Source organism: Numida meleagris, chromosome 6, assembly GCF_002078875.1.
Source record: "Numida meleagris isolate 19003 breed g44 Domestic line chromosome 6, NumMel1.0, whole genome shotgun sequence".
In the NCBI taxonomy this organism is placed as follows: domain Eukaryota; kingdom Metazoa; phylum Chordata; class Aves; order Galliformes; family Numididae; genus Numida; species Numida meleagris.
In genome coordinates this window covers 29,144,157-29,167,072 of record NC_034414.1, presented here as the reverse complement: position 1 = coordinate 29,167,072, position 22,916 = coordinate 29,144,157, and the positions used below count along the sequence as shown (strand labels likewise).

Here is a 22,916-nt window from a genome sequence, read left to right as displayed (position 1 = left end):
TTTTGCCTCCTTTTGTTGGTAGGGCAGTGGCAGAAACTGAGAAAACTAAAACATCTTTGGCTCTGTACAGCACTGCTCAGCAACAACTGGAAACATCAGTGTGTTATCAACATTGTTTTTCTCCTAAAACCAAAATATAGCATCATACCAGACACTATGAAGAAAAGCAACTCTGTTCCATCTGAAACTAAGACAAGGATTCCAGCTTCCCTTCCTCTCATGTCAGATACAACTGAAAACGGGCTGTTTCACAAAGAGTTTGTCAAGAGTGGAGACTGTTCTCAGTGCAAGTATGAGGATCATCTCGATTCTTTAAAACAACAAAAAACCCTACATACATTAGATTCTGCAGCTTCTATCAAACATCTAAGCAAAGACCAGCTGTAATCGCAGAAACTGCAGCCACTTAGAGGTCCAAAATTGGTGAGGGTCAGAGTAGGAGGTTGTCTGAACACTGTGCCTGTGCCTGAAGTATCCCAGTCCTTGCCTGGGCTGCTCTCTGCCGTCCTGGTGCTATAAAGATTAATTCCCCTTCTCACCTCTGCTTGTCTGTTTGCAGGTTATCTTGACGAATCAGATTACCACATCATTGAGCAATGGCCTTGCAATCCCAGCAGACCTAGTGTCTCCAGCTTATGATTTGTCCCTGTCTGAAGGTAAGAGATCCCTCCTCTTAGAACTGAAACTCTATACTGACACAAACGTCCACTGTAACTTGTAGTCTTCAGTATGATGTATAGAGGTCTATGACAGTCAAGTTATCAAGTCTAGCATAAAACAAAGAGAACAAGGTTTTTTTTCAATTACTTAGAAAATTCATTTAAAAAAAAAAAGAAAAACTATTAACTGACCCTTTCTAAGGGCCTGGAACAAATTTTCAAGCTGTGTTCATTTGTATAATGTGTTAGTCAATGTTCTACTTTCATTCGCATACATTTAAGATGTTATTTTTCTCCTTCTGGAGCTGTAACTAGAGTTAATGCACAGGCTACAAATTTAATTTTTTAATGATTATTGATGATTCCAAAGAGAAACAACTGGACATAAAGGAAGGGCAGCAAATACTTATTCCTGTTCCTTGTATTATGCTTGTCCAGCTTTTCAAACTCAGTGCCCCAAACTGCAAGTCTCAATATTGTGTGAATGTAATAAGAGCTTTTTGTGTGATGCCATGTACTGCTTTACATCTTCATGTAATGTAATACAATAATTTCGACTCTTCCCACTTGAATAGCCAGAATGCCCTCAATTAGGGACAGATACAGAGGAGTTTGTTATTTAGAGTTATGCTCAACTGCAGGCTAAATGTATGATGATAAGCAATGCTCACCTTTCCTGCAAAGGCATAATAATTGAATGTAGAATTTCTACTTTGTATAATATGGTTATTTCCTCTCTTTCTCTCTTTTCTGAGCTTCCTGGTGGCTCTGGTCAGCTTAACTTTGTTCTGGTTGATCACAGCAGCCCACTCAAGCTTGTCTGACTTAATGTAAGAAAATTTGGTGGCATTGGTAAAAGCTGCCATTATTTCTGCAACTCAGTAGATGAGAGGAAGACGTTGAACATATATTAAATGGAATGTCAAAGAGCAGCAGATAACTCCACTAATGCTTTAATACTGACTGATATTTTCAATTCATAATTTTGTCAATATGAGGCTGGACAAAACATGGCTCATTAAACAATTATGAAATTCTGCTTGTGGGTTTTGTTGACTCCATCTATTGATAAAGCATCTCTCAATTTCGTTGCTTGAATTTCATTCCCTATCTCCATCAGAGAGTTGAAATTTGGTAACTAGATTTGGAAGGGAGAGACATCGTTTTTCAACTTTATGATTTCTTTCTTGGCACAAATATGTTACACGTTGCCTGATTAAATGCTCTGGATCATGGTGGTTGTGCTTTTCTTTGTACTCTGGAATTGCTGTGTATGAGCTTCCTCAGAAAAGGAAGGCATAGGTAACTCTGAAGAAGTAAAAACAAAATATATAATCAGCAAAGCATACTTTGTTCTTGTGATTAAAATATTTGAAGAGTCTTTGGAAGAAGTTGTAATCCTTTGAAATTTTCCTGCAAATGTGAAAGATCATAGACTCACGGAATCATTAAGGTCAGAAAAGATCCATCACCACCGTACCCACTAACCTATGTCTCTAAGTACCTGAACACCTCCAGGGATGATGACTCTACTACCTTCCTGGGCTGCCTGTTCCAATACTTGGCCACTCCTTCAGAGAATAAATTTTTCTTAATATCCAACCTGAACCTCACCTGGTGCAGCTTGACGCCATTACCTCTTGACTTATCGCTAGTTATCTGGGAGAAAAGCATAACCCCTACTTTGTTACAACATCATTTTGGGTCATTGTGGAGAGTGATAAAGTGTCTCCCTTGAGCTTCCTCTTCTCCAGATTAATAATCCCACTTCCTTCAGCCACTCCTCATAAGACTTGTGCCCCAGACACTTCACAGCTTTGTTTCCCTTCTTTGGACACTCTCCAAGACCTCAATGTCTTTCTTGTAGTGAGGGGCACAAAATTGAACACAGTACGCGATGTGTGGCCTCACCAATGCTGAGTGCAGAGGGACAATCACACTATTTCTGATACAAGCCAGGATGCCATTGGCCTTCTTGTCCACCTGGGTGACCTGCTCGCTCATGTTCAGCCAGTTTTTGACTAATATCCCCGGATCCTTTCAACCACACATCTTTCCAGCCACTCTGCCCCAAGCCTGTAGCACTGCATGAGGTTGCTGTGACCAAAGTGCAGGACCCAGCACTTGGTCTTGTTGAAGCTCATACAGTTGGACTCAGATCATCAATCCAGCCTTTCCAGATTCCTTTGTAGAGCCTTCCTACCCTCATGCAGATCAGCACTTCCTCCCAACTTGGTGTCGTCTTCAAACTTACTAAGGATACACTCAATCCCCTCATCCAGATCATCAATAAAGATATTAAACAGGATGAATCTCAACACCAATCCCTGGGGAACACCACTAAGTGACCAGCTGTCAGCTGGATTTAACTCCATTCATCACTACTCTCTGGGCCCAGCCATCCAGAGTACACCTGTTTAAGCCACGAGATGCCAGCTTTTCCAGGAGAATGCTGTGGGAGACAGTGTCAAAAACTTTACAAAAGTCCATGTAGACTCCATCCATAGCTTTTCCCTAATTACCTAGGCTGGTCACTTGGTAATAGAAGGAGATCAGGTTGGTCAAGATGTGCAGTACTGTATATGAGCTGTACTTCTGAAATCTTGACTGTGTAAAAGATGACATGATTTTTGTGAAAATGACAGCTTATTGATGTCTGAACTCTCTACTGTCATTGTTTTTCAGCTTTTAACCCAAGAATCAGTGAAAAGGTGTTGGTTGTCTGCGTGTATATTATTTGCTTTGTTTCTGTCATTCCTTGTTTTTAATTTAGAGACTGAAGTGTTAACATGTGCCAATATGGCTCTCATTGAAAATGGAAGCCTTTGTTTAACTTCAGAAACAGAACAGCACAGTCAGCAGCGATGCAAGCTTCTTTAGTAATTCAAGTTTTATTGAGGAATACAGGTGCATTAAACTTCTTTCCTCCTCTCCCTTCCTTCACTCTTTTGTAGACTAACATTGAGAGAGCTGGTATTTACAAGCTGTGGTGTATAATGGGAGAGCACAGTGCTTCTCCACAGCAATGGTTTTCTCCCATCCTTCTCATCCCATACCACACTTACCTCTGGATTTCCAGTTTGCATCGGTTTTAACCCCTGTTGTCTACCTGTGAGGTAAAAGGTAATTTGAGGTCAATTCAAATCTCTATTTATTTTACTATCAAAAAATACAAGTATGTCTTGTATTTTTCATTTAACATTGTCATGTTGAACTGTTCTGAGAAAATCCCCAATAATATTTCACATTAGCTATCAAACAGCTTGAGAGTAGTACTACTTCAGTCTTCTGACAATCTTGAATACATCAAGAGTCCTTAATAAATTAGTCTTCCGTGATTGGTCTGATATTCATAATATTTACTCCTATTTTGCAAGGAAGGAGTAGTTAGGTGAGTAGCCCATGCACATAAAGCAAATATGTTGCAGTCAATAATAGACACCAGATTCATGACTGTGTTCTTACCTCATTCTTCCTTTTCACTCATCACTAACATAAGCTGAGTTTGAACCAGTGACCTAGATGTGAAAGGACTCGTAACACATTATTAGTTCTGTAAGCAAATCAGACCTCTTGGTTTGTATATGTCTAATATGTTGTTTTAATCCTATCTGAAATCAGTCCTTCGCTGTAAATGGTTTGCTAAAAGGGTGATCTTTCTTAGAGGCAGAAATGAAAATTTCAAACTGAATGTGTTGTTAGAAAGAAATGGAATGTTACAGTGGCTTTTGTTTTTGCTTCTAATCATGCTTTGGAAGGGAATTTCGTGGGTTACGTGTTAGATTAGGCAAGGAACCAAGGATGCTGTTCATTTGATGTGTGACAGAAGGTTAATCTGATGAGCAAGCTGAAAGGACATTGTCAAGCTGTTTCAGGCTCAAAGTTTGTCTTCTTTAAAATCAGAATCTAATACATGAAAACTTGTGTCCTAAAAACGTTTTTTATGAGAATAATAAAGGTTTTTTAAAAGCACTGTGGATTGTAAAATCTCCCCCACTTAAGTAGCAATGTAAGAGCTGTTGAACTGTGCTTGTTGGTACTTCTTGTAGGAAATGGTTGTATTCAGATAAATGCCCAAAGCTGTGCATACTTCTACTTTAAGACAGAAGAAAAATGCTTGTCTTGCTACAAATTAATGTTGAATAAACTAGAAAAGTTTGTGTACCTATGGACTGAGTCCTTGCATTCATTTGGCCTTTACTTATTTGCCAGATTATCATCTGAAGTTCAGTAGGTTTCTCTGCCACTTTAAAAGATTCAGGCACAGAAGACTGTCACTTCTTTTCTGGAAGACAAACTCATTTTATATTTATTAGACATACTGTTCTTATGTAGCCTCCTTGCAAACACTGTCATCATAGGGGACAGACTTGATGGAGCATGATGTGAATGCTGCTATTTCCTTTTATGCTTGCTTTGTGGATTAGCTTTTTAGCTGTTTTAGTAAAAGAAAAGTTTGAGATGCCTTAAGATTAATTTCAATTATGGAGGTGGTCAGACCAGCCCACAACTATCATTGGATTTCTAAAGGTGCCTTAAAGAATTAATAATTGATTATTTAAATGTGTAACAATTACACCTTACCCTCAATTAAAATAAACGACTCTCTAATAATGAGAGAGATTTAAGCTGCATTAGGCTAGGGGATTAAGCCATTATTTGTGACTGTGACTGTACTATTTTTATTTTTGCAAAGTTCACATGACTGGATTTTACCTAATATAGAGGATCTTTAGAAATGAATTCACAGGCAATGTGCTTGAGTGCTAGCTGGAAGGTGATGTTTCTGTGCTTCACAAGTATTAGTCTTGGAAAACCCAGGTTTAGCAAAATTAAGCATATTGTTCTGTGGTACAAAGAGATAGGACAGTATGACCTACTTGAGGTCCTTTCTAGTCCACCAGTGCCTATCCTATTAATATATCTGTCAGCTGCAAGCTCACACTTCCTCTTGCAGACATCAAAGACAAGCCCCATCTTTCTCAGAAAAAGGTCAGGAGTGTGTTGGCATGAATGAGAACAGAATCCTCCTCCCACCGTGTACAAAATGTAAGGCAAAAAAAAATCCTGTCTCGGGCTTCTTCACTCTCAGCTAGCACCTTCAAATATTTATTTGAAAAAGTCAGAATTATTTTGTGTTTAAAATTGTCTGCAAACTTATGCTAACTCTGGGGAGGCCAGCGTTCAGTCTTCTGCCGTTTGTGTTCATCAAGTAGTTTGTCATACACTTGCACGTTTTTAATGCACAGTGTGAGCAATGAGTTTAGTCTGACCTTTTCATCTTTGCTGCTGTGATTCTGAATTCTTTTAAGATGTTGAGCAGAAGTACCATAATATCTCCCACCCACAGAATTTTCCTACTTGTGATCATGGGACTTTAATCTAGGGCAGAACATTTTAAACTGGAATGTTTGGCTTCTCTTCTTTGCTTTGCCCCTCCCCTTCATCTATCAGATTGTTGAAACATCTTACTCTTCAAGCCTTACTTTAAAAGGTGTGGGATATATTTTGTGCCACTTTCTTGTTGGATTTGTTGGTTTTTTGGGTTTTTTTGGTTGTTGTTTTGTTTTGTTTTTTTGTTTTTAGTACTTCAAGTTATTCTCATGGGGAAAATAGTAAGGTGACCTGCTGTTCACCTCAGAGTAAGATCAGTTCTGTAGTTTACTATGTCTCTCCCTTCAAATCGCCTTTTTCAGTTCTGGTGCTGAATGGGGAGAAAACATTGAAGGAATTGTCAAGAGAGTGAGGGGCCCCCAAAGATGAGAGACTGTTGTTTGGTTTTATTTTTTAATTTATTGGTTTATGTGTATGCTACGTTTAAGGCTGGACCTGCAGGTGACCTAATAAAAATCAAAAAGAATATTCTGGAGAACCCAAACATACCTGTTTTGCAGGAACTATGAGCTTATGAATAGAGCAGCTGTTAAACAAGTTTCTAAAACACTTCTTCCCTGTGGCTTCACAGCTAATGCAGAATAATTTATGTAGTACTCCAGGTTTATATGAATTCAAATAAAAGTATAATGCTTTGACATGCTTTAAGCCTCTAATATTTTAACTGCATACTCTCTGTTGTAGGCTGATTTACACGATTTTGTTTGATAGAGGAGATGGTTTCACTTGCATCAGTGGAACACTGCTATTATTTAAAAAAACTATCTTAAATGATAAAATTCATATATTAATATCTTATCTTTTTAATAAGAATCCACCCTGGCTTTCCGAGACCCAAATATTTGGGAATAGTTACTAAAAACATTATTTTTCTCCTTGTTGTTATCATTATGGAATAATCTGGATGTGTGGAGATTTCTAGGCCTGTTTATGAAACTTGAGTACAATTTGTAGTATAGTGGGAGAAAAATTTTTGACTGTGACCTCTTATGTAGATCCTGTGAAGCTTAGTGGATTTTAAATGTGCAAAAAAGCTATGAGTACAAATAACACTAGAGATACCTCCCAAGTAACCTGGCACTAAATTCCAACCATTAATCCACATCTATGCATACCAGAGAGTACATTGCCCAAGACTGATGTGGTCGTATGAACTCTGAGGACTAAACATCCCTGAAAAGGTAATAGAGTTCTCTGGTTTTTGGTTTATCTTGATAGTGAAGTATTCAATTATATCTTTTGCCCTCTACCGTCATGATGGGGTAGGGAAATGTAGTGATATTTGCATCTGTTTGTACTTCACAGCATGAATTGCCACCTTCTATGTGATGTTTTCATTGCCATTTGGGCCTAAGGCCATTTTCCCTCCATGCTGGGATAGCAAAGCTGGATGAGTCCATGAGCTACAGAGATGTGCATCTAGATCTGAGCCCTGGGTGTCTATGGCTTTGTGTAGGAGTCGATCTTCCAGTTCATGTGAAGTGTAATGGAACAGGTGGAATTGTTTCTTTCTAATTCTTTATTGTGCTGCTGGACTTCATATCTCAGCTGTCTTCTAAAAAACTGCCCCAACATAGACCCTGTGATCCCAGTCAACGGTGCTGTGGGAAGCTTTCTGTTCCTTCAGTCCGTTCTCTGCCTTTGAGTTATTTCTTCACCTTCAGAAATCTTCAGAAAAATCTTAGAAGGCTCATATCCACTGGAAGGTGAGAAAAGAACTCTTCCTTAACCTGGTGGGAGCCAGGGTAGTATGGAGCATTTTCACTTCAGGATAGGTAAGCAGTGACTGCCAAAAAAGCAGGCACCTTGATAATTCTCATTGAAATATGTAAGAGAGGAAAAAAAAAAGCCTGCCTAAGTTAATGGGATTTCTTTCTTGTGCTTGGACTGTGTTCATGTTTCTGGTAGCTGTGCTCCTAGTAATAACAGAGTAGACACCTCAGTGCTTTGAGGAAGTGCACCATTGTTACAGGGCTGGAACAAATGATAGTAACCATTAGGGGAAATGATATTGTGATTGTTTCTACGTGATGCGGGGTTGTGGTGGTATATGGAGCAGTTAGATTTCATGATAACAGTGGTCATGTCAACCTGTACTGATTTTGATGCTATGTTTCAACAAATGGGAAGTAGTGACATTTAACATCCAGCCAAATTTTAACGACTTTTTAATTGAAAGATAAATCTCTCAGTAAAACAATGGTACAAAGTCTGTACATGTTTATGGAAGTTTCAAGATGAATGACAGATGTAATCATTTGATCTAGACCATGAAAGGGTTGAACACTGTCAGCAGGAGCATTCAAAGGCTTCTATATATCAGTTTAAGAGAATCTTTGTCCCTCCTTTTCTAATTGCTGAGATGATAGAACACCAAGTTTTACTGCTTTGTTGTGGTTTCTTTCTGAAGGTGTGATATGACTTCCAATCTTTTAAGTACAATTTGTAATTCAGAATCCCTTCAGGTATATTTGTTGGGAATCACTCATCTATACCATCAGAGACATGATAACAGAAGTGCTTACAGTCATAGCTGAGTACTTAGAAGATAGCACATGTCAGCTGAGACAAAGCAAGACCAAATATGTCTTGCACCATACAGCATAAAGTGAGATGGATTTGCATGAGAATTCTATTTCCCAACACTAGTTTGTTCCTGTTTTCCTTCAACTGCAATAAACTGAGCATGCGCAGGTCAGTCAATGAGTTTCATGGTATACAGCTATAAAGCGTTATTTCAAGATTACTATTTTTTGTATCTTAAACATTTTAAAGTAAGTTTAACTCATGTTCCAGTGTGGGTGAATATAGAAACTATGTTCTAGTATAGGTTGAATTTAGAATTTTATTTATACCATAACAGTAGCATTAGGAGACCTGGTTATATAATGGCTGTAATCCCATCTCCTTCCCCATTACCCTTTCCCTTTCTCTCCATCCTATGTAAAATAGAAAAGAACCTGCATTTTTCTGTGGTCTTGCAAACCAGTGGCTTAAATCAGAAACACAAGACATGGTTTGGCTCTAGGCTCATTCTGCAGCCCTACATTGTACCCGTTTTGATGCAATGACTTCAAATTGACTTACCTTTCAAAATGCATTGTGAAAATGAATTTAAGGGTAGGAATGAAGTAAACACCATTTGTCCCCGTGCACCATGACCAATTAAATTTGTTTCATGCTGTTCTTAGGTTCTTAAGTTCTCCTTAAACATGTACAAACAGAGGTTGATGAAAAAAAAAAAATCTTCATTATTTGGTAGCATTCAGTCCCATATCTTGTGCAGTTTTATAGTACCAATAGTGGATCTCTCTCATGGTTGGACTGGCAGGGATCTGATGAATTTCTTTACCTGGGGAAAAAAACTACAAGGAAGCACCTGTATTTGGCTTGAGGCATTACATGAAGCATATGGCTCACCTTCAGAACTTGAGTCCTTTAGGTGTGACCTTAGGTGCAGATGTTATGCAGATCCTGAGGGGCAGGAAGAGAGGACAGAGAATGATTTCAAAGTCTGATGTCTATGTTCTGGTTGTAGTTCCAGCTGGGTTTCCTCTGGATTTACTGCAGAATGTTTGAAAAAGTGGCTCCTTATTAATCTTGAGCAGCCTGTATGATTGATGACTCCCCTTAATCGTAAAAAGACGACACTGGTGTTTCTGCTTAATTTGTGTGTATTTCCTGGTTTATTATTGTAATAATGATTTATTATCTTAGATGATGGAAGTTTTATAACCTATAAGCCTTTTTTGGAGATTGAAGCTGAGTGCTCTGCTATGTGAATGAACTTCTTCCTAGTGATGTTCTGCTGCTAAAAGGTTACATTCAAACTCAAATATAACATAATAAAAACATAACATATGGTTGGTGTGTGATCTCTTAATTTAAGGAAAATAGACAGCTTGAGTTTGAGCAGATTTTGCATGCTCCAAAAGGTGAAAATGCATCCAATCTAGATTCTGTTTGTCTCCTCATTCAATATACTACAAAAATAAAAAATAAATGAGCATTCAGAGAAGAGCAACCCAAGTAGTCATACTGCTGTAAAGAAATATAGGTGAAGACGTGGTAGAAAGAAGAAATGCCTGGAGCTTAACTTGAGGAAGGTTTTGCATATACCAGTTTCTACTCCTAAGTTTCCCAGCATTTCTCCAGTCTCACAGGCAAGCAGCAGGCTAAGAAGATCCCTGCCTGAGCTAGTAGCTGACAAGGCAAATATCTCTGAAGAAGGGTAGAAGAGTTAGGGGCTCAAACATGAATAATTTCACTGTTAACAACGGAAAATTTGTTAGGAAATAAAAACCCAAAGGAGACCCCACTACTGGGTAAGCAGCCATGACTCTTTGAGAGTAATTTGAACCATTTTGATACCTGGCAGGCGAGCTGTTGCTTCAGGCTGGCACATGGACATGTAACAGAGTCTCATGGGCACAGCTGAGTACCAAGAAGAAGCTTCTGAGTGTGAAATCTGTTAGACCAGCTGTTCCCAAATGGTTTCTGTTTGTGCCTCTGTTTCTGGCGATGAACTCACTCCAGCCGAGCTTGCGACCCTAAATACTAACATAAACAATTGAATCTCTGTCAGGCTTGCAACCCCACTCTGTGCTGCCCTGACCCTGCTGGAGGTTATGACCTCGGGTTTGGGAACCGCTGGGATAGACTGCCAGATAGTCCTGCAGGGGAAGCGGTGATATGCCCCTTCCAGGCCAGGATCATCACAACAAATGCCTTCAGATCTCACAGTAATTTGTAGGCCCTTGCCACCAGTTGGGGATTGTAGCCTATTAGAGCTGACATGTCACTTTAGTACATCAGGAACATCTCGGAGATCAAAAGGTCATAGTCCTCCCACGCTGCTCGAGCCTTTCTTCATGGATGCTCCCCTGTCATTTGGCTGGCAGTGAGCCCTGGCTCCCAGGCGGCGTGCTGACTGAGCCACGAGTGCTGCATGCCTACCAGCTGCAGCTTCTGCCCCCCCACCTCTCCTTCGGCTTACTCTACTCTCAAATCACCCCTTTCAAAACACTTTTCCCCAAACTCTCCTTGCCCGTGTCTCTCTTTGCTGAAATCATTAAAAGCTATATTCAAAGTAATTAAAAGCTATATGGGGCAATGCTGGCAGAGGTGTGCAAAGCCTTTTCCTGTAGTTTGTAAAAGTATGATTGTTACTCACATACCTGTAGATGCGAGCACAATCTTCCAGATGCAGGATGCTGATGGAAAAATAAACAGTAGATGGTCTCATGGGGATGTTGTGGTTTGTGAAATGAAGGGCTTTGATAAGACATGCAAGCAGCTTTTGTAGTATAAAATGCAAACTTTAAGATGGCCTAGTTTGAGGTTTTTGTGCTTTGTTTTACTGCAGTCTTATAACAGGTTTATAAACAACAACAAAAATAGATTTCAAATGTGTTTTTCAAAAGTACTGTTTACCAGAATGTAAAATTGTGACATTTTAATAGCTAACTGAATTGATAGTCAAAGACCAGTGACTTCATCCTATACAGTCATGGAAGTTAGTCTGTGGAATCACTGTGTGATCTGGCAAGGGTGGGGCCTGCAAAAGGTAATTTATTTTGACATTTTTCTTTTTTGTGTATAGACCCCCAAAAATGTCAGTGAGTGCAGGAAAGAGAGGAGAAGATGGTGCAGAAAAATTACTTAGAATTTGGATTAAAAAACTGTATTGCATAAAGTTATGCTTGATTTAGTCTGTGCAAGTCTTGAGTTTGAGCTCTGTATAGAGTGCTTTGTTTATAAGATGTTGCTGGACTGGTTTTCTGTCAGGCAGGTGCACAGAGAGCATTCAAGTGAAAATGAGAACAGAAAAATCAAGTTATGGAGCTCGTAATCTACAGTGCCACTCAAGGAAGTAGTCAGAAAATCTTATGGAAATAGTTGCTGTACACAGCACTTCCATATTAAAAAAATTGTTTGAAACTTTTTTCTGTAACCTGATCATTCCTTAAAAACTAATTACATGTCAGAAAATGGAGCATAAAGTCTCCTCCATCTGTCTGGGTTTGGATATGGTGCGCAAAGGAGCATATCCAATTCATAGTACCTCTTAGGTAATCAGATTAATATCTCTTGAACTGAATTTACCCTTTTGATAGTGAGTCTTTCATATGCAGTGTTTCACATATCACATTCTGTTGAAGCTCTGTGGCCTTTCAGTAATTTCCTTGAAATCTATATCTGGTACGTCTGCACTCTTTGGAGCTGTTTTTGGGACATGCATCAATTAGATGTGTTTCTGGCACTCACTTAATGGCATAGTTTCCCTAGAGTCAAACACTGCTCCAAAAACTGAGATCATTTGTTTAATTTAAAAGCAAAATGGTATGGAACTACAATTTCAAACTTCATCATCTATCCCCCTGTAGTTTTGCAGAAAAAAAAAACAAAACTAATAAATGTGGTGTCTTTACACAAAAAAATAAATTCTTGTGTTCTTCTTAAAATATCTGATTTCATCCTTCTTTTTTTTTTCTTTCCTTTCTTACCAGTTAATTTTAATTTCTTTTTTTATATGGTAGATTTTCAACTTATCAAATTTCATTGTTTGTTGGTTTTGCTTAGCAAACCAGTGGACTGGATTTTGTAATCTGCTACTAAGGAAGAACTGTAAATTATTCAGGTTGGGTCTTAATTAAAATTAGTCATAATCAATCTGAATCCAGAACTACTTTTTAAGTGGTTGAAGTTTTTGGCTCTAGGATACTCTGCGAATACATATTGCATAGGAATTGGCTGCTGTTTTTTTTAAACACATTGACAGTATATGTATGTAAATTCTTGTATTCTAACAGATCTATCCAATAAGATTCATTCTGTGCCTAAAATACCTCTTATCCTGCATCTGCGTTAGTATTTGGATTGAGATCACTAACATGGCTTTGAAGCGAGTCCTCAATCACCTTTGCTTGCTGCAGGTTGGTTCATTATGTGGAATGGGTTTGATGTGCACCAGCTAGAGAAATGTATAGGAAATTAAACCAGAAGCTGCCTTCTGTGGTAGCCAGAAGTGCTCAAAACCATCATGGAGGCAGAAGGATCAAAAACAGTGACTGGTCCTCAAACCACTGCCAGTCTGGGGATGTTCTCTTTTAAGAGCTGAAATAGTGGTTGCTGTGTTTCAGAGTTGGTTAATGTTGTTAAATTTCTGGTAGAAAACTGCTACCCAGTGATGACAAGTGACTAAGATGGGCCTGGGAGTCTTTGAAACTTTAAAGGTCACTTTTGAAAGTAAACCTTCTATTGTTATCATTCAGTAGGAATAAAAGACAAGGAAGATGCAGTTTAGCATCAACTTCAGTGCATTCAAACTAATAATGTGTCACTCAGTGTCTGTATCTGAGTCTCAGGAAGAAAAATTCATGGCAGATACTGGTTAAATGCCAGAAACCTTGTGATTCTTGAGTCCCTAATTTGGTGTGTTGACTGTTCAACTAGAATGACAAAATCTAGCAAAGGCTCTAATCACATTCTTTTCCTCCAGGTTCGCATGATGTAACTCAACAACATGGGTTCAGTGTATGAAGTCATTTATATCTGTAGAGTTCACCATCTTTGCTTATGGTCAGCTGCTGCCCAGTTCTCCCTTTCCTGAAGGAGCATCTGCTGCTTAGTCGCCACTGTGACAAGTGTGCTGTGCACATGTGAACTAATGTGGAATGAGGTGTATGGATCCCGAGATGAGTCACAGAGGCAGAGGCCAACACACAGTGATCTCCCTGGTATTTACCATGCATGGTATAGATGTATCGTGAGAAGAACCTGCCTTCTGTTAAAATGAGTCTTCTGACTGGATGGAAAAATCCTATGGGGGAGAGGAGACTATATCACGTTCATGGGATTCTGTGGAAGGGACCTGGAAAACATATTTTAGTGAGCTGTGATTTTCCCTTTGGTAGGGATATCTTGCTTTTATTACAGGTTATAAAAGGTATTTGTGTCCAGCAGGCCTGAATAACTGAGAGCAAGCCAAATGGCATGTGACAGAATATCTCACTCAGCCAATGCAATTAGGGTGATTTTGAGATTATTATAGTTTCAGCCAAGATTTGATTATTGTTCTTTTGCATCAGTATTTAAGGTGGGAGAAATTCACCTGCAATTTGCTGTAGTGAATTAGATGTAGTTCAAACAAATGAATAGGTTACTGTGCGTATAAAACAGTGGATTTTCATCAGGCTTCAACATGATAAAGTATTTCTTTTTTTAATTATGCTGAAAATTTTTGCAACAGTAGTTTCCATGAAGAAAAGTTTATTCAAGTGATGTGTTTCATGGTGTTGTGTTTAGCCTGATAAAATATATGTCTTGAAGATGAGAGGAAACTAGGCGGAGGTTCTTGGTCAGAACTAAACGTGTTACACAAATTAACATGTGGGTTATTCTCTCTCTCTCTCTCTCTCCCTGCTTCCTACCACTCAAAAAATGTTGTTTGTGAGGTCTTCCTTCTGCTATATTTTTGAAGAACATAATGAAAATAAAATTGTTTAGCTGTCAGCCCTAATTCTTTCCTCCATGTGAAATTATGTGGTGTTTGTCCTGCATTTTGCACAGGTATCTGTGGTAGTTGTGTACTATATTCTCATCTCTTTTATTAACAATTGCCTGCTGGTGGTAGCCTTGCACATAGCTGTGAGCAATCTCTTCTCTCAGTAGTGCCATTGAAAACGTTTGAGAGCTTGCTACCCAGTTTTGGCAGTTTAATTACTAATGATGTGTTATTGCTTCAAAATTAATAGCTGTTTCTCGTTATGATAAAGTTGCTTTAAACCTGCAAGCTTTTTTAAACTGAATTTGTTGCTTCCTCTTTGCAGTGTGGTTTCCTCCTTTGGCACCTTTAGAACGTTGTGGTCCTGGGTGTTGCTGAGGTGACATGTCATATTTACACTCTACTGGAAAAGACTGCGTCATGGGCACTTGAAACTGTGGAGTTTTCTTAGTTCAGATACTCAGAGTTGACTTCCTGTAGCCACATGATTGCTTATTTTGAATGCTAAAATGTTCTTCTGTATTGTTGTATTTAACTTTGAATCTATACCTATCATCTTTTTAATGCTAACACTGTGCTGCCTGTTGTAGAGTGAGCAGAATGTTTCTTATTTGTCTCCATTACTTCTGCTTCCTTTTTGGTCTCCTCTCCATCTCCATGGCCACGATTCCATATTGGTTTAATTATTGAGGCTTTTAAAGGAATAAAACAAGGTCTAAGATATCAGCCTGTGTCTGTCAAAAAAAGACAGAAAGCAAGCTCTTTTTTACCTTTTTGGTATTGTAACATCTTCCAGTGCTGTGACTGGTGGTGTTCCGTAGAAACTCTTTAGGCCAGGGTCTTGCACCTTCCCTTTCTAAGATTTAAAGTCCTTAACATCTTGGTCCTATTTACATAATAAAGCAAATGATGGTGATTTTGTTCAGCCATTTTATCATCTTTTGTCTCACTTGACCATGTAGTGGCAGCAAAGAGGATATTCATCCAGTGATCTTCCTCTGCTCTACCTCTGATGTTGTTAGAGAAGCCCTGTGCAACCAAGTTCTGGAATCAGAAACGTTCTAACAGAACACGTAGTCCAGGAAACAAAACCTGGAATGTTTATCTGAATGTTATAATCCATTACCCACTAAGTACACTCCTGCCAAGTTTTTCCACCATCTCCCAAATCTCTGCAAGTGAAAGGAATAAGGCAGCCACATGATAGATACATCTAGATGGAGGACTCTTAATCAGCTTCTTATCGGATGGAACTACAGAGCTGGTCATCATACAGAAATTGTCATTTATTGTTTATCCTCAAAATTTTAGCAGATCTTATACTTCTTATTCATCATTTTCTGTGTATCTTCTTCACTGTCGTGCCACATTTGTTACATCTGTTTATTAACCCATACACAAAGTTACAAATTTTGATGACTCTCTAATATGTACTTTATCTATTAACTGAGAGCTTATGTGAAACACAAGAATGTAATTCTTTTAATCTCTAATTCCTTAATCATAAATTCTCATTGTCTATTCCTCTTAAATGTACTGGTAGTTTGAAGATTATCTTCTCTACCAACTTGGGTGAGCAAATACTTCTTAAATTTTTACAAGAGAAATCATTCTGCCTGAAGGCAGAAGGACACAAATACTGTCTCTGGAGCCCTCTGTCTGATGTGCGATTGTCGAACTTGAAGAAAATCTGCTTTTCCCCAAAACCTGAACTCAGCAGATAGGATAATTCTGTCCTTCTTGAAATAAGCAATGTATTTTTAAATGGAAAAACTGCTTTTATTGGTATGCCGTAACTAGTGATTAATAGCATACGTACAGACCTAGGACATCCTGAATTTTGGCCTAATGAGAACTCTGCCCTGCCAAATCTCTTGCAGTACATATCCTCTCATAACTCATAGTCTACTTTTCTCCTCTCTTATTAATCCCAGGATAACATTAAACTACCAGTAAGTCATAGCCCTCAAATGTTGACATTCCTTGAAAAAGTAACTGGATATAATGCCAGTGACGATCTTACTGTAACTAACCAGATGTAACCAAGGTATGTTTAAAAAGTGTTTTAAATCCCACCTCATGGTCAACATTAACGTTTTCCTGACACCTAATATAGCCTAGATGAAAAGAATCTTCGTTCTTTCAGCATATTGACACAAAAAAACTATGCCTTCTACTTCCATCTGTAGTTAGGAAAATATTTGCTGAAAACAGACAGTACTTCATAGATTTTAATGTTACTGTAAGGCATCAAGCTGAAAGCTATGTAAACCATAGATGTCTTTCTTTTCTCATTGGACCACTAAACACAAGTGCTAGTAGCAGAAGCTGTTTTACTGATTTATCATTGTGTTTCAGCTTTGATCTTGAGACTTCACTACCAACCTCAATCAGAGTGGAAGCTCAGGTTCCCATTTCATCTTTTTCTGAATTTCTGAAACTGTTGGAAAAGCTGTTGGTGATGTAGATTGCAGTTCTGCCATATTTTGCAGTAAGCTGGCAAATCCATTTCGCATCAGACTGCATACAACTATGTGATGGTTATGACATTTGGTTACTACTGACCTGTAATGGATCCAAACCAGTGACCTAAAGGTGAAACATACTTTCTTCTAGAGTCAGTCAGTCTCTTGACTGGGGCCAGACTAGTGAACCAGCAGTGAAAGCTCTGTCTCATTGCATAGCCTATGAGCCAAAGTACTGGGTCAGAAACTCCATGTTAACTACAGCTGGTAAGCCTCATTTTATTCAGTTTTAATGCACCTGGGCAGAAATTACTTCAAGAAAGGTACAGCCAAAAATTGACAGATGATAGGCCTGATTTTCTGGCCATCTCTTACTAACATTTCCCAATTGTTGTCCTGGGCTTAAGGCCTTCTATATGATACGTGCATCTATGTGAGTGGATATGCTTATACTAGGTTATTTTGTTTCTTTAATTGTAGTTATTTCCTTGTTAGTTACAAAGGAATGTGTATGTAAACAATGGCTTTTGCTCCTTATCCAGACTCTTCTCCTTGCAGTCTTACTGATAGGGTAATCCAGTGTCTGTGAAGTTAGTCTGTGCCAATGCCAGGGAGCCTGATTCAAGCCCCTCTCTGAATAAATCTTGGAGGACAGAAGTCACTGATAAGGGAGAATCGTGCTGTTTGCACTTTCATGCTTGCAAATGTAGTTTTTAAAGTGTATTTGTCCTTTGGCCTTTACAGATAAATATCTCATGTACCAGAGGTGGACATGTTTCCCTGCCAGTTCCCAATATGGGCAGTAGGATTTAAGGTTTTCTCCTTTTTGGCTCAACAACATACTTGTGCACAGCTTTTATAGGACATCTTCATGGCTTAATGGGTTATTCCATTTATCTCCTTGCTGGTTTTTAGCTCTTTTTTTAAAGATTAGACACACGCCTGTGTAGTTGTACTACACCCAAATAATGATGATGTAAATGAGAGGAAAGAATGCAAGTTTGTACATACAACATAAGGAACTGACTTGAAGAGTGATTTGGAGATTATCCTGTGGTGGGAAAGTAGTTGAAATTTCCTCAGCAGAAGCAGTCTTCGCTCATCAGCTCTGGCAAAGAGCCTCTTAATGTGATCCTAATACACTTTATCAGGATTGCCAAGGAGAAAAAAAGGAATGCTGTTTACCAGTCTTGGGCACAGTGATAAATTTCTGTTGGAGCTGGTGTCTGATCCTTGGACTTTGAGGAGGATATGAAAATACAGGAGGAGGGTTCAGAAGAGGATCGCAAAAAATGATCCGTGTCATAGCAAGGCTGTCCAGTGCAAGGCTTCAGGAGTTTGGTGAGAATGTGAGACTGTAGAGGTCTTTATGCTTGGAACTGCTATTTGGTGATGCAGTCTTCTCAGTTGCGTGTCTATTAATGTGAGGTGACTGGAAGATGAAATGGTGAGCTTCAGCCTTAGAAGACAGAGCTTACTAGCGATATGGTTGACTGAACTTCAGGGCAGTTCCTGTGGGAAGCTATTACACTAGCTATTGCTTCAAGTATTTAAGACCACATTAAACATCTGTATAAAAACAGTCCTTAACCCTGCTTTTTGTAGTGCAGACCAGTGTAGTTGTTCACAGGAAACTCTTCTGGCTGTACATACTGCCATGATTTTACAGTAAGGAAAAATGGGATTGCAAAATGAAAGGCCAACTAAATGCGGTCCATTTGATACATCTCCTAGGTGAAGGCACAGAAGCTTTCTTGACGTGTGATCATTGGGTTTTGGCAGAGCCTTGTCAGAACCTGGTAAAGAAGTGTATCTGTGGAAGAAATTAAGATCTGAAGTCATATTGAGGCATGAAACAAAGTGCATACTAAAACTCTGCACTTCTCTAACAATGTTTTTGTGAGATTTTCTAGAAGTTTTCAGGGAAAACTCTTATTTCATTTTTGTAGGCAATATGTTTTAGGAATACCTTATGCATCCTTGCACATAGCATGTGTGTATACTGCTAGTTTCTGCATGCAGTGACATGTAAGCTTGGTGAGGTGCACAAACCAGCCTTGTGTATCTATGCTTTCTTTTGAAAAGTATCCTCACTAAGCTTCTGGGATTTTGAGAAGAGGAATGCATGAATGCAAGTTACAGTTTCCAGTCATATGAAGCAGAATTCTCATAGTGATATTTTTCATACTGTGTTGTGGAAGAGCTTAACTTCCTTTTTAGAGACGCTACAGGCAGAAGTTTTCATAGCATCTCACTGTATGCAGTTTTCCTGGACACATGCTGCTCAATCCTTTGTGTTTTTAGTGGAGATCAAAAGCGCAGGAAAGCTCCTTTGAGCTGTGGCCAGTAATATTTACCAAGAAGGAAAAAAAAAGTTATTCACTCAGACACTGGATCCCTGGATGGCTTAGGAAAATCTGCATACTTTCCAGTATGCTGGATAGAAAGATCTCAGATGAAGATATGAGTGAGATTTGAAAAGTCAGATTTGAAAGATGTGGATTAAGGTGTGACTGCTTCCCTGTTCTTGTGGGGACTTTGAATTGTTAAGATGATGGCTGTCATTGCCATTATGCAGGTTGTTCACTTGTCATCTTTAGACATTAAAAATAGACCCAAAGTAGTACCTGCCTCCAGCCAAGTGAATTTTGAATTGTGCTGAGACCATCAATGGTTTCCACAGCAAGCAGTAAATGTGTTAACCATTGCTCTGGTTTGGTGGTCGTAGATCTCCAGTGCAAAAAGTACTGAGCCAGAACAGAACAAGGTCCTGATAAGATTAGCCATATATACGACCTGTGATCTTATTCCTCTCTGGTTATATAATTCTCAAGGTGCTGTAAAACAATTTTTTGAGGAATGACCCCTCTTCTGTTATGGCTTATGAACGTAGGCAATTTTTAATTGTTCACTTACCTTGTGGAGGAGAATTGAGATGGTGAAAGCAGGATTGTACTAACTTCAAAATCTTTAATCGCTGATGCTGTAAATGGATTATATGGGACTGTCTTACTGCAGGAGGACGGAAGCTAGGGCAGAGAAGAAGCCACAATGTAGTAGTAGATTTAAATTACTTGATCCTTGGAAAGAGCTGAGAGAGAAGAACAAAGCCTCTTAAACTTCATGCATTCGCAGTTTTGTTTTCAGTCTTGGGAGTCTGTCAATAGAACACAGAGATGGCATTCCAGACTACTGCATGGTCTTCATAAATTCATGCTTTTTGAAGAACATGGCAATAGAACAATACTTCAACAAAGAGGGGACCTAGTCAGAGGAGTGAAACCAGAATGTTTAGACTTTTGATTGGCCAAAGAGATAATGCAGGACGCATTTGTCAGCACTGGAAGCATGGTGTTGTTATATACTTTATAATATGGCAGTAAATAGTATGTGAATAATGCTGGAGCAGCATCTCTCATCAATCTCAAGAGCCCGATCAGTTACGGGAGAAGGAGAAGAACAAAGAACGAGTAGTCTGGATTTTTCTACAGGAGACTTAAGATTTTGTTTTTGTTTGCAGAAATGATGATCACTGTGAGTACCTTGACAATAAGAGCAGTGGTGATGAAAACTGCTGCTGTAACCATGTGACTTGAAACCATGGTATTTGAAATGTCTTCTTGAAATATTTACCCATGCCAGAGTCTGTGATGACTAGCAGTCTGGAACCAGCAGAGTGGGCTGGCAGCCTGGAAAATGTTCTGCAGAGAAAGAGGGATTCATTTTTAAAGTTGAGAAGTAGCATTTGTCTTCTGGTGGGCAGAAGTGAGGCTGAGGATGCATTGAGGAGACAGGAACAGTTCATCAGTTGGCTTCTTTAGGCCAGTCTGTCTCGGTGGGCTTCATGGCAACCACATTGTAAACAGTTAGTGTAAAGGAGTGACAGTAGCCAAGGTAGTATGTAGTCTAAAGGCAGTAGGTCCCCAGCTTATTAAGGTTTAGAGCTTTGAACTAGATGAAAATCTTTTAGTTGAAGAACATGCACAAGTATCTTTCAAAGCAGGTAAACTTTGTTTTGCTCCTATAAATGAACATGTTATAATGTTCATAAATTTATTCCTTGAACTCTCCATTTCAGAGTTGGCTTGGTATATTTGAAATTAGAACGTTGATTTCTGGTTGGAGACATTTGACAGACTTTGGAGGTGTGTAATAGAAATCAGTATCTTCTCCCATATTATGTCATGTCACATGAAGACATTGAACTTTTTATATATGGAACCAGTATTGAAGACAGCAGAGCTGATCCTTGAATCCTGCTTGCCAGCTGAAGTAGTCAGACACTTGTCAGTTGGGAGCTCATATAAAGACTTTTGGAAAGACTACTTACAGAAGTGAAACCTTTTCAAATGCAGCACTGAAGTCATTAAGTCAGAGGATGGCAAGCATAAACCACAGGAGAGGAGATCCTCTGGATTTATCTTTCCTTTGGGTGACCAAATTTCATGTGTGTTGGATTAATGAGATGGAGCGTAAGGGAATGTACAAAAGGAGAGAAAAAACTTTTGAAGCTGCTTCACTCAGTTTGCCTTTTGGAAAGTGCAGCACAGTTCCTTATGCTCTCTGCAGAAGTGTTTATACAATGACTTGCATAAGAATAGCTAGCTACCTGAATGAGGTGGGGGTTTTGTTTGTTTTTTCTTTCTTAATTTTCTGAATCAAATACCAGCTACAATTTGTTCACCTTTAAAATGTTCTGTGAATGGGGAGCAGGAAAATCTTATTCGTGGAACATTATGGTATTGCGGTTTTTTTTGTTCAATAAGTACCTTATAATAAAAGACAGATCAAGTTTATTCAGCAGGAGGAAGTAAAGGATCACAGATGAGAAGAGATGAAGGGATCCTCTTCTGTTAACATGAAAAGGGTATAGCACTTATTTCCCAACATGCCTGAGCTCTGCTATGTTTGGAAGCCGGATTCAGATTAAAAGTGACCTTTTTTGTGACTTTTGTGCCTTCAGAAGGAAGAAGTTATCAGACTTGCAAATGGCATGTTCTTGCTACATCTGGCAAGAAGACAGGAGAGTCAGCAAACCATGGCTGTTGCTTGTGTCTAATTCTGAATTAGCATCTCATTTTTTTGATTTGGTTTCCTGTTATGTGTCAAAATTCTCTTGGGTAACTTCAGTTCCTCTAGAAATAACTGTCTCTCCTGAATATCTCATGGTGAAGTGGTGGTTTCAACTTCCTTTTGACTGAGTTCCAACTTAAGTGATAATGGATCTTTCTTTTCTCTTTGGTTGCTACTCTTCCTGCTCATTTTCATAATCTTGTATTACTGAAGTTGCAGAAATTAGGTTTATTTCCCAGTGCATGCAATGGTGTAATGCATATGGTTTATGTCAGGGAAGATACTTTTAAATGTTTTTTACTTTTAAATGTTCGCTTACTTATCATGACAGTGCTACAGACTGCAGTCAATGCAAGTGCTGTCTAGTCCTATTATTATTATTATCCTATTACGGTGCTGTAAACAGTTCCACATAGAAAGACATAATCATCATTGTCCTGGGAAATCTTGTTAGATATGTCCACACATAATGCTGCATGTATATGCTTTCAGAGATAAACTATATAGACAACTGGAGAAGCAGACCTTCCAAAGAGGCTTGGGAGAGAGGAGGAGGGCTGTAATGTATGTTAGAAGATGGGAGAAGGCCATATATATATAGGGCCTATATATAAGGCCTATATATATATACTACATATATATATATATAAAATATATATATAATATATATATATAGTATACTATACTATATAGTATACTATATATTATACTATATAGTATATAGTATATAGTATAATATACTATATATAGTATATAGTATATAGTATACTATATATATATAGTATATATACTATATATATTATACTATATATAGTATAT

At 38.5% G+C, this 22,916-nt stretch overlaps 1 protein-coding gene and 1 long non-coding RNA gene across 16 annotated transcripts in view; both read left to right on the top strand.

The window, feature by feature from the left end:
- Nucleotides 1–22,916, top strand: part of RAD51B (RAD51 paralog B) — a 350,163-nt gene that overhangs the window by 150,353 nt on the left and 176,894 nt on the right. For all 15 annotated transcript variants that reach the window (XR_002440879.1, XM_021403748.1, XM_021403745.1 and 12 more), the window contains one exon: nt 560–656. Coding sequence is in view for 14 of the 15 variants with exons in the window: in XM_021403748.1 (XP_021259423.1) it covers nt 560–656 (97 nt within the window). In the remaining variant the exon portion in view is untranslated. The remainder of the gene's footprint in view (nt 1–559; nt 657–22,916) is intronic.
- On the top strand, nt 10,624–15,495 carry LOC110402078. Its single transcript, XR_002440885.1, has 3 exons — nt 10,624–11,619; nt 12,866–12,988; nt 13,555–15,495. It is a non-coding gene; the product is annotated as an uncharacterized LOC110402078 (long non-coding RNA).